Below are 13,128 nucleotides of genomic sequence, written 5' to 3'. Positions count from 1 at the left end.
AGCCAGGTGGATCATTCGACTCAAAAAGTTATTCTGTAACGGTTAATCCTAAGATTTCTCTACCTGAATTTACTCGCATTACGACTAATGATGACGTTTACAATCGACCGACATCAGCCCCAATCAGTCCAACTTCAGCTGTATCCTATTTTCCTTCTACACTACATAAAAATTCTACTCTTTTACATAGAGCAGTGCATAATCCCTCCATCGATCAAAACATATCAAATGATACGAATGCTTTAGAGAAAATTAAGAAGAAACCATTGTCTTCTACATTAGTAAGTCGACACATAATAATAGTAATAATAATGAATTCCAACAGGGATATTAAGTGTTTGAGTGACAATTTGAAATTTTTGGTAAAGTCATGTGAATTAAAAGCATCTTGAATGTTTTAGACATAACTATGTGATGTATTCAATTATAAACTTTCCAGGGTCCAAAATAAGTTCATTTTTGGACAGGAGAAGCATGCATTTGGAGACGAATTTATCAAATTACATCGGTGAATCGAGGAATTTACATGGTCAAGGTCAATGGCTGTCCAATTTTTTCGAAAGATTATCAGTCTTAGTGATCATTTTTCAAACAGAAGACTTTGTCCGAGCTCTAGAGGTTTCATAGTTGGAATCATGAATTAGTTCTAGCTTCGACCAGCTTCGAAAACTGGACGGTTGTTTTGTTCTATCCAGCTCAGAAAACAAAACTCTACCAAAATCATCCACCTGAGCTACAAATCTTCTTCGTAATCTTATTTATTCTCTAGATTTTAAGTTTTCATTTGATTTCATACTTCTCATTCCCAGTTTTCATTTATTCTTTTGTTCAAACGTCTTTCATACTACTACTACTACTACGACTACCACTACCCTCCCGATCACAAATTTTCAAATCTCACATTGTTTTATGGTAATAATGTAAACACTAGCAACTTGATCTGGATGCAAATTTATGCAGGATTCTAAATTCTTTATATTACTAAATTCCATTACTCCACTATGGTGTACGAGTTTTTAACCATTCATTTATACTTTTTGTCAAGTGTAATTGTTTGTTCCGGTCTTTCAGTATTTTTAATATAATTCCTTTTTCGTCGAATTTCGTGCACTCTTTTATCGAAACACTTGTTATACTACATTCCCCAAAAATGTCGCTCATATAATAATATTTGTGTATTTTTGAAAACATTTTAACCCTCCATTTATTAATGTATGTATACTGTTTGAATTTCAGCTTTTCATTTCAGTAAAATGGAACCGCGTGATTACGATCATTATCCACTTAAATGGGATGGTCATTTACGAATCAGTGCTAATTCAAATACTGTTGAGAATCATGAGTCAATTAACAATAATATCATAGGTGTATCTATTGATGGATTACATCATTATACAGAATATTTATTTGTTATATCAGCATGTCATTCACCACATGATATCAATGGTGAACCATTGAATGCAAGTGTAATTGTTTTCTTAGTACACTAATTAACTTATCACATGTATTATTATTATTGTTACTTTGATTATTCCACTCCACGTTAACCCTTACGATTTATGTTAAATTTGCATTATGAACTGTTTAAAACAGTGACTTGCTTATGTGAATTAAGCTCCATTTGGAACGATAAATGAAAGCTTTGCAATTAAACTATTCATCCCAGGATAAACAACATAACCAAAGAAATTTTAATTGTTATCTTCAATTGAATGTCAAGTTTATATCACTTGAACTAACATCAGCTAAGTGCAGCTGTTGAAAAATAAAAATAAACATTTAACAGCCTTTTCATCCTAGTGTAAAAGACTCCTTAGTAATAAGTATTCATGACTTCACTAAGAAATGCTCAAACCCGGGGGCTTCATGTTTTATCGCAAATGTGTCATATTCATATCACTATGTTCAATCCGGGACTCGAACCCAGTAATTCATTAGCTAAGCGGATAACCCGATGGCATTCGAAGCGAATGGTACTGGATTGGAGTCTCAGAGTGAACGTCAATTCTGGGATCCAGGTAAATCCAGATGGCGAATTCCAAATAGAACGAAACACGCGGCCTGGATTCCACTGCTAGCTACCATCCATCTGCTTATAATACTTGTGATTTAAGGCGATTCGCACAAGATGCACATATGCTAATAAAAAACTGATCAATTGCAGTCCTAAACATCAATGGGAAGATTCAAACAAACAATAAAAAATGGATTTAAAGTTTTTTCGTCGTTTAGTAGTAACGTAACTGATAATCAGCACAATTAGTCTAAATGTAAAAATTTATGAAAGATTCCTTTATCATTATCAAACCATCTGATAAAATTCTTGAAAGTTCATTATGAATTATTCTCTCAATCACTATGTTTATCCAAGGACTTTTTCCATCCTCAAAATCGAAGATTATCATTGTTACGACTTTGTATATTGTGTTATCATTTAATCCAACCATATTAATAGATCAAGATCCAGCGCTTCCAGGTTTTCCATGGTGGCCTAGCTTCAATTGACTCATGATCTCAACTATATAAGAATTACTAAAATCTCCACAAAACCCCCTTCTGATAAAGATCAAGATGAATCAAAGAAAAAATATTCTCTAAACTTCATACAGTAAGACACCTTCATTCTTCATTTGAAATTGATTGTTGTAAAACTATTCTACATTCAAACTGTTTACTAATAATGTTATCAAGTTTTTTTTTATTACTACAAAATTTACTTTTTATACACCCTTAGAATTTAACTTACTTCAATGAAAATAATTACAATGCTATTGCGGAAATGCCATGGTGCAGTACTCGAAGTATCATTCAACAACGTACAGATGCTTCTATCGGTGTAGATGATATTGATTCTAATTCCATTCAGTTAGTTGATGAAAATCTTGGTACAGATATTGATAATAATTGTCCACCATCTGAATCATTGTCGTCATCCATGAAACGAGAATCAAATCTATGTAATCAAATGTTTAATTTCACTTTCGTCAATAATTCACAATTTAATCACACTAAAATAGGAAAACTATCTTCTTCTGCTAAAATATCAGTTAAACAACTACGATGGAGGCCTCCAACACAACCTAATGGTTTAACATTGCGTTATTGGATTCGGTATAGACGTTTAGATGGAGAATCGATATCCAATAAGCCGTCATCAATTTTACCCAACGATGGTAATCATGAAGTAAGTCTTATACTGATATAGATCAAATAATTTTTTTAATGTTTATTTTTATCTGATTCAAACCCAGAAATAAACTTTTTAATAATCTACAAGAGAAAAGAAGTAAATATAATGATTTCCCAATGTATACACTCATTACTGATTGAATTCTATCCTTAGCACATATATTGAAATCACATTATTCTATTCCACTGTGATAGTTTATGCTTCTTGGATTTTTTTAGCTGTCAAACCAAGTAATACCATTGATCAATGTAGTTATTGACTGTTGGCATAAATATTCACTCTTTGTATTCCACTAGATCTTGAGTTGTAAAATTGTTTTATCCTTTTCTTTTCGCTAGTTCATCTCTTCTCGAATCATATTTTGTATGCCTAGTTTTTTCTACTACTAGTAGGTTTGTCGTTTCTACTATTCTGATATTTACCTTGATAATTTCATTTAGCTGTACTATTGTATTGTGGAATTTTGAACCGATTCACCTTTAATACAGATTCCATATTGCTTCTGACTAACTGACTGACTGTCTAGCTAGGTTTTTTTTCTAAACTTTTACAGTGTTCGTGGGTTTTTTTAGGCTTGACTTTTCATGTGTAAAAGGTTTCAACTTTTATGACAAATGAAAATACTATTGTGAATCTCCAGATTATTGATAATATGTACTCATACTAGATCCCATAATTCAGAAGTTATATTGAAAACTTTGATCAATTCATATTCATTGTTGGTTCTTCCAAAGTTTTCAATGTTTGATTAATCTTCACATGCACACATTCTCCCTATTATACTCTGACTTATCTATTCTAATTTTTACTGGAGAACACATTACAGAAGACAGTTTAAATCCTCGTTTGTAGAAAAAATTTTTATGCGGTTTTATACTAATATTCGTTAATATTTGAACGAATTGTTTGACAGATATTGAGCGCTGAGTACAATTTAATTAACAGGAGTTGTTATTTCATTACAAAGAAAGAAAACCAACAGGCTGAATTTAATATGATAGCGTCACATGAGTTAGGCACAGGACACAAGATCAACTTCGCAGGGACTGAAATATTTCAGACAGGTTATGGTACGTATAAAGAAAGATAGACAGTAAAAGTGCTGTATGTATGGGCTATACACTATACACACCTTTCTGACTCATGTTATTCTACATACCCAAGTTAACATTTGAATATGATTAGATAAACACAGTAAAGATTTGATTTGACTATCGAACATTATTTATTCTTTGATAATTTTGATTTTAATTATTACCCTGAAGAAGTTCAGGCAAGTTTGCTGGATGAAGAGTTGGGACTATTTAGGTTTCAATAGCTGAAATTATTTAAAATATACTTTTCATAAATAATATTTTTATGCTTTTTATTACTTTAAATTAGCAGTTTAAAGATCCTCATAGAATATTTAAAAAAAAGAACAATATTTGAGTGAACAATTGTTTTCAATAACTTCATCATCAGGCTCTACAGTTATAAGTCCATAATTATTGTGATATTTTACAAAGGCCAAAATGAGGCGTGTATTAATTAATTGGACAATGTTATGTGTTAAAAATGGTGAACGTTTGCATCTGTTACGACATATATACTTTAAAATAGTGTTATTTGTAGATTAGAAAGGTCAAAATGATTTGCCAGAAAGTGTCCAATCACAATCAGTATAATAGTAATATAGCAAAAATGAAAATGCAAAAATTGTGTGAATAAAATTCATAGTAGGAGAATTTCATTTTGTTAATTGAGATAATGATAAGTAGTAATAGTAATAATAATAGTATTATTGTTTGAATATAATACGTAATGAAAGTAGTGTTATCAAGGTAATTAAGATAAACGAATTGGGAATGTTGGATGTGAAGATTAAGGTAGGGGTGATCAACAAAAAAGGGAGAGGTTTATAATATTTAGTTTAGGAATCCGGTGATCCAGTCGTAGGCCAAGGTAAACATAGTGGCTGGATATACCTTTTCTGGATGCATAAGTTTGGTTTTCTGGAGTTGATCCAGATGGCTTCGACTATGTAAAGTAATCGTAATCTAGCTCTTTGAGGTCGAGTTTTCGGAACTTGATATAAAACAGAGAAGGCTTCCTCTATTTTGATATGATGTCCACTGTCTACCAAGTGAGAAAGGATGGCGCTGTTAATGGATTTAGTGACTCCTTTTCCCAACCATGTTGGTACATGTTCACGAATACGCAAGGATAAAGCCCTCTAAGTACGGCCTATGTAACTAGCTCCACAGGAGCAGTTGAATTGGTATACGCAAATGGAAGAGCCCATCTTTGGTAACTTATCCTTGATTAATTGTGTAAGTACTGGTTTAGTTGAGAAAGTGATGTGTAGCTTGGCGGCGTAAAACTTCCTTTCAACCGATCTTTTCAGTCGGCGTGTTAGAATATCACCCGTTATGTCACCTTTGAAGTCCAGTTTCAAATACAAGGTTTTTTTACTCACTATATCACAATTTCTTCTTTTTTTAACAGTATTTTCTACTAGGTATTTTTTAACGAACTTATCAGGGTAGCCATTATTTCGCAATGTATTTTTTAGTATATCTATTTCACTATCAACACTGTCCTCAGAACATAATAGCTTGATTCTCTGGCTGAGACGTTTAACCAAATTTATTTTATACTGAAGTGGAGTGAAGCTTTGGAAATGGGTATACTGACCCGTGCATGTATTCTTTCTGAATATATTTCGCTTGATGGAACCATCTTTCCTTCTAGAAAGTAGGACGTCGAGGAAAGCTATACTATTGTCGTTCTCTTCCTCGCTGGTGAATTGAATAGCTGGGTGAACGTTATTGAAAAAGTCCAACATCTTCTGTTTGTCAACCATTTCGTCGCATACGATTAATGTGTCATCTATGTATCGACAGTAGTAGTCTAGCTTACTTAGGGCATCTTTTAACGGTCCATTTTCCAGTTTGGCCAGAAAAATGTCAGCAAGGATCGGGACTAGTGGTGATCCCATTGCTACTCCATCTAGTTGTCTGTAAAATTCATTGTTAAACTTAAAGTAGATATTCATAGTACATTTAAACAGGAGTTCTTTCATCTTATTTATTAGAATCGGTATCCCTATTTTCCTTTCCTGTTGCGACAAAATGGTTGACAAACAGAAGATGTTGGACTTTTTCAATAACGTTCACCCAGCTATTCAATTCACCAGCGAGGAAGAGAACGACAATAGTATAGCTTTCCTCGACGTCCTACTTTCTAGAAGGAAAGATGGTTCCATCAAGCGAAATATATTCAGAAAGAATACATGCACGGGTCAGTATACCCATTTCCAAAGCTTCACTCCACTTCAGTATAAAATAAATTTGGTTAAACGTCTCAGCCAGAGAATCAAGCTATTATGTTCTGAGGACAGTGTTGATAGTGAAATAGATATACTAAAAAATACATTGCGAAATAATGGCTACCCTGATAAGTTCGTTAAAAAATACCTAGTAGAAAATACTGTTAAAAAAAGAAGAAATTGTGATATAGTGAGTAAAAAAACCTTGTATTTGAAACTGGACTTCAAAGGTGACATAACGGGTGATATTCTAACACGCCGACTGAAAAGATCGGTTGAAAGGAAGTTTTACGCCGCCAAGCTACACATCACTTTCTCAACTAAACCAGTACTTACACAATTAATCAAGGATAAGTTACCAAAGATGGGCTCTTCCATTTGCGTATACCAATTCAACTGCTCCTGTGGAGCTAGTTACATAGGCCGTACTTAGAGGGCTTTATCCTTGCGTATTCGTGAACATGTACCAACATGGTTGGGAAAAGGAGTCACTAAATCCATTAACAGCGCCATCCTTTCTCACTTGGTAGACAGTGGACATCATATCAAAATAGAGGAAGCCTTCTCTGTTTTATATCAAGTTCCGAAAACTCGACCTCAAAGAGCTAGATTACGATTACTTTACATAGTCGAAGCCATCTGGATCAACTCCAGAAAACCAAACTTATGCATCCAGAAAAGGTATATCCAGCCACTATGTTTACTTTATATTAGCCGAAAATTTATGGTGCATTTCCTAACAAACTTATTAGTATTTTTAGAATGGAGATTCATAGAAATTGTAGTATATTTTTACTTGTTGAATTCATGAGTCGACCTAATCTGGACCACCATTGCAAACCTGAAACCACTGAATGGCCGTTTCGTTTTAGTATTGGACTCTTTAGCAGTGCTCATCCACGATCCTGCACATGGGACTCGAGCACCGGACCTTCGGTCTTACGCGCAAATGCTTAACATCTAGACTTCTGAGTTAGCACCCAATGGTTTTAATATCTAACTTCAACAGATTCCTGATCCTGAGCAATAGTATTTACTTCCATTGATGATTGATCCCATGATCATTAATTAATAATATCATACCTGTTTAAATATTATTAAGAAATAACAAATAGTGGAATTTCATATTGAAAATTAAGTGTATTTTTATCATGGAAATTACTTTGTTCAGTCCACAATCTTTAATATACATACATTAACTGAAACAGTACTAAGTCTACTATTATCATTTATAAGAAATAATTATTTCTTACTATCTTATAAGCTCATTCTGGTGGACTTTCGTCCTCTATGTTGAGGGTCTTAATCTCAGTATCATTTTTTTCTGGATGCGTTGATTACTAGAACCAATACATGAAAACTGAACAGTTGAATCGGTAGTCAACCCACTCACAAATCAAGTTCTCAACTACCATAGCGGAAATCCAAAAAATTACATAATAACTGAGTATAAACGGTAAACGATCAATCCATCCAGCTCCAAAAACAAAACTTCTCCGAAATCAACCATTTGAATTACATGCCTTCTATACAATCTCAAAAAAAAAATTTTTGACAAACCTGGATATAAACTGAAGTTAAAAAAACAGGCATCCTCTACTTTTGTTTCTTACATTTTGAAATGAATGAAAAGTATGTCGAAGACACTTGTAAACTTTACTTTAACACTTAATTTGTAGTATAAGTTAGCATTTCACTTTTGTACTATGTGTTCAGTCAGTTTAGTTGTTCTCATTTAAGGTATGACTGTGAACTACGGAACATTGGACAGCTGTTTCAACTTTATATGGGACTCTCCAGTAGTGTCCATTCCTGACATAACTAAGAGTCAAACACAAGGTCTACAGATTGTGTGGTGAATCCTTGAACAATAAAGCCACCGAATCGATGTCCAATAACATAATTCCAACGTTGGTCGATTTGTGATATATTGTGACGATCATACTGTTATTGGTGATAACTGTTGCACTCCTAACATACATTTCTAAACAATATCAATAAGTGATAAATACTGACTACAAATTAAATCGACCTTCACGAAACTCTTCTAAAAAATATCTGCATTTCTTATCAGTAATAGTTTCATTTTTCCCTATTGAAATTTTTTATTTATTCAGTTATTTTATTCTTTGCCTAATTTTTTTAATACTAGGAACGAATTTGGTCTTTAATATGTTTAAATGCCATTAATCTACCTGTGTTAATAAATCAAAATACTGTGACCGATCGTTTTGTTTCTGTGCAATTATATGATTTGCGTTCTGGTGTTTATGAATTTCAAATTATGAGTGTTTCTTTAGCTGGAAATGGTTCATGGACTTCTGTTAAACGTTTTAAGGTGTTGGACACTAGTGTACATTCCACTTGGGATTTCTTAGAAAGTGAGTTTCTTTTCTGATCGTATTTAAATTTTGTCAATAACTGCATTACTCTAACATATATATGAAAGATTTTCGCCCTTATCGCTTATTCGAGAAGTTATTTTAAACAAACTTTGTTTTTTGACTAACAGAGTGAGATAGTTGCTAGCAATGGAATCCAACCCGCGCGTTTCACCCTATTTGAGACTCGTCTGCTAGGTGTATCTGCACCCCAGTGTTGATATTCACACTAGGACTCACTCAGTACCGTTCGCTTCAAACGCTACTTAGTTACTGTATACAGATAGCTACTAGCTTGTATAACGGGATGAATTTTAATCTATTTTTATTGCTAAAATATTCCCATTGTATTTGTATTGGTTGTTTGAATCTTTCCGTTGATGTTTTGGACTGTAATTGATCAATCTCGTTTGTAATATCTGCATTAACTTGATATTTTTTTCAAATGAAGAGCATCTTATAAGTAACGTTGGATAGTGGCTGTCAACGGATTCTGGGAAGTGCGTTTCATCCTGTTAGAGTTTGGCCAAAAATGACTGATCAATTCCAGTCCTTGACGTTAACAGAAGTTTCAATTATACAATGCGAACGAATCAACTGTTCTTTTTACTTCTTATATCTCTGTGACAAAATAAAGACTCTTTACTTCACAACACTTTTTACATCATCTTGTAGCTACTTTTCGATTTAAATAGTTTTTTTTATTGTTGGTAGTTCAAATAAAACTGACTAGATTTAGCTGGTCTAGACGATTATACTTATTGATCTTAAGTTCCTTGTTATAATGGGAAATATAGCGTGGGTGTTGCGATAGGACTACGCGAAATTCTACCGATTGACCAAATTCAGATATCCTAGTTCGACCCCAATACTGTTCCCCAACTCCAATAAATCAGAACACAGCCGTTAAATGAGAATTGTTTATGGGGTCAGCAGCAGAACAAAAATGGTTTACAGACAAGGCATATTTATACAGTTACGATGACTATTAACAGTAACCAATGGAAAGGAAGGACACGTGAAGGTTATAATTAGGACGACTCAAAATTGGCCAATAGGGAAACGACACATGAAAGTCATAGTTAGGACACTGTAAATAATGGCCAATAGGAAATAACATGCGAATTATGTGAAGAGTCTGAAAACATACCATTTTACATTCGAGATAATTTTTGGGATATTCTTGTGAATATCCTAACACCTCCCCTTGGAAAAAATTAATAGCGACGCAATCGTGGGTTTACCTGAAAGTTCTTTGGTTTTCTGCGTTTGCGTGCCGACCTCCTTCGAGGTAACGACCGAGAACTTGAAGAATGTTCTGCTTGATTAGATGACTGAGTTGCCTCCGTTGTAGGTATTGGCGGAAGTTGGAAAGTATCCAGTAATAAATCGAGTGGGATGCGTTTCGTAACTTCAACTTTTTCCTTGGATTCTCTTGGCCTTAGTTGATTATGGTGCCTGGTCCAGATTTCTTTGTTTACTCTGACCTCATACATGACCTTCCCCTGTCTCTTTGCGACTTCACCCTCTATCCATCTATCATACCCATGTCTATAGTCCCGCACATACACTTTCGCACCAACTTTGTAGGGAATTCTAGTGTTCTGCATTCGAGGATTCTGCCGGGTTACTCGCCTGGGTGCCATCGCACTATGGACTGTTCGTAGCTTCCAACCAGGCTGGAGGAGTTCGATGAATCGATTTTGGAGGTCTGCAGCATGCTGTTGTGTAGTAGCAGGAGTTTTTACTTGATTACAGATAGTGCTGATAGGTAGATTGGCAAGACCAAGTTCTTCGAACCAATCTAAACCCAGAAGATTGAGAGGGGATTTGGTGATGTAGCACGTACCCTTGAAGGTTGTACCTCTGAACGAAATACAGCAATTAAGTTCACCATGAAGGCGGAGATGACCACCACATGCACTAACGGCTGTCTGCGAAGATGGTTTGATGGGAGGTTGACCCAAGGTTCGCCAAGTTTCTTTTGACAGAATAGTGATATCTGATGCAGTGTCCAACTGCAATCGAACTGGCTGACCATTGATTGAGAGGGTTAGAAATTTGCGTCGCGTGGCGGCATGGGTGTGGAAGACTGCTGCTAAACTTCCTGATGAGGGAAGCTGCTTTTTAGTATAACGACGTTGCGTCTGTGCATTTCGACGACTATTGGGTCGATGGGATTGACAAAAACCGCTTTTGTGACCAACTTTATGACAGCGATCGCACAGCTGCTGTTTGAATGGACAAAATTTCACATAATGCCAGGCTCCACAGTGCCAACATGGAGAGGGGGGCTTCTTGTGAACCGGTCTGGAGTGATTAGAGAAAGAAGGAGCATTGGCTTTCGTAGGACCACAGGTTGTTGATCTCGGAGATTTGTTCTGACGTTGGACAGCGTGAACTTCGCAACCACCCTGGCCCCCAGATTGGACCAAAGTGGTGTCACGCTGCAGGTTGACAATGCGTTGATACTCGTCGGCGATTGCATTAAGTGTCAGCGTAGGGTCTTGTTCAAGGCGGTTCAGCAATCGAGTTCTGATGTCGGAGAATTTGGGTGACTGAAGACTACATATGAATACGAGGGATTTGAATTGGTCGTCGGTAAGGGATTTGAGCTTGAACCGTTCGCACTCACGGTTGACAATGCCAACATGGGTTAAGAAGTCATCGGACTCGTTCATGACCAGTTTTAAACAGCGATAACGCGTATTGAAAAGTGAATGATGGTCACCAAAAAGTTGACTGAGAGTTTGAACAGTGGCATCGAAGGAACGGTCTCGTGGGTTCTGCGGTAGAATATAGTTGCAATACTTATCAAGCTCTGATGGACCAAGTTTTCGAAGGAGAAGACGCACCTTCCACGAATCATCTCTGTCAGCAAGGTCGACTTTAAAAAGATCTTCATAACGTCTGAACCAGGTATCAAATGTAATATTGGCATCAGGATCATAAAGAAACTCTGAAATACTACTGGTAATACCGTCGACTGATTGAGGGATTGTTGGTGTACATGAGACTCGGGAAGAGATCTGCATCTGAGTAAGCATCTCCATCAGCTTCAGCTGTTGCTTGAACAATTCTTCTAATTTAACTGGATCCATAGCTAGTCAGCAACTTGTTTGCAAAATCTCCGTCGCCAAATTGTTATAATGGGAAATATAGCGTGGGTATTGCGATAGGACTACGCGAAATTCTACCGATTGACCAAATTCAGATATCCTAGTTCGACCCCAATACTGTTCCCCAACTCCAATAAATCAGAACACAGCCGTTAAATGAGAATTGTTTATGGGGTCAGCAGCAGAACAAAAATGGTTTACAGACAAGGCATATTTATACAGTTACGATGACTATTATCAGTAACCAATGGAAAGGAAGGACACGTAAAGGTTATAATTAGGACGACTCAAAATTGACCAATAGGGAAACGACACATGAAAGTCATAGTTAGGACACTGTAAATAATGGCCAATAGGAAATAACATGCGAATTATGTGAAGAGTCTGAAAACATACCATTTTACATTCGAGATAATTTTTGGGATATTCTTGTGAATATCCTAACATAAATAATGTCATATTAATTGTAATTTGGAGATATGAGGATCCAACATTGTTTCGTGGGGGAGGATGAAGTTGGCAAATGCAGTTTGGATACCTACCCCGAATCTTCAAAAAAAGGGGAGGTGTTGGGATGACATTGCAATTTTCTCGCAAGCGACATGACAAGCTCATGGGTCATCAACGAGCATTTCAACCAACCAGCGATTAATTAGAAGTAATGTGAAGTTATGTTACTAAAAGAACGAAAATGGAAAAGTCACATGTGGAGATCCTGATTGGCTGATTAATGCATTGCTACTATGTTTAGCAGTATACTAGAACTTTCAGTAAAACTCAAGTGCTCTTAAATTACTATAAAAACTCTATGTTTTCTGTACACAAATGAAACCTGTAGTAAAGTGCTTCCCACACACTTTGTGCCTTTTCTCTGGTCTTCAAGTCGCGGAGTACTTCTAGATTGGGAGTACGGAACTAGCTTAGGGAAGCGAATAATAACGTTCACATTCGGCCAGACGTAACGAATCTCACCATTCCTCTCCAACTTTGCCATCGACGACATCCTGGAAACAGCTCTGATGGATGTAAGTAATGGCGGTGTGGATCTGCTGCCTGGAGAACGACTTCTCGACCTTGAGTATGCGGACGATATTGCCTTAATGTGCGATGATACCCAAAGCATGCAAT

General features: G+C 35.7%; 1 protein-coding gene across 1 annotated transcript in view; it reads left to right on the top strand.

Moving 5' to 3' along the window:
• Positions 1–13,128, top strand: part of Smp_074030 (tyrosine kinase) — a gene marked incomplete at its 3' end in the record, with an annotated part of 64,260 nt that overhangs the window by 37,874 nt on the left and 13,258 nt on the right. The window contains exons 12-14 of the mRNA XM_018798891.1: positions 1,237–1,466; positions 2,735–3,184; positions 8,653–8,881. Coding sequence (XP_018650735.1) covers positions 1,237–1,466; positions 2,735–3,184; positions 8,653–8,881 — 909 coding nt within the window. The remainder of the gene's footprint in view (positions 1–1,236; positions 1,467–2,734; positions 3,185–8,652; positions 8,882–13,128) is intronic.

This window comes from Schistosoma mansoni, chromosome 3, assembly GCF_000237925.1.
Source record: "Schistosoma mansoni strain Puerto Rico chromosome 3, complete genome".
Taxonomy (NCBI): Eukaryota; Metazoa; Platyhelminthes; class Trematoda; order Strigeidida; family Schistosomatidae; genus Schistosoma; species Schistosoma mansoni.
The sequence above is the reverse complement of the archived record's forward strand: the minus strand, read 5'-3'. Positions and strand labels throughout refer to the sequence as shown.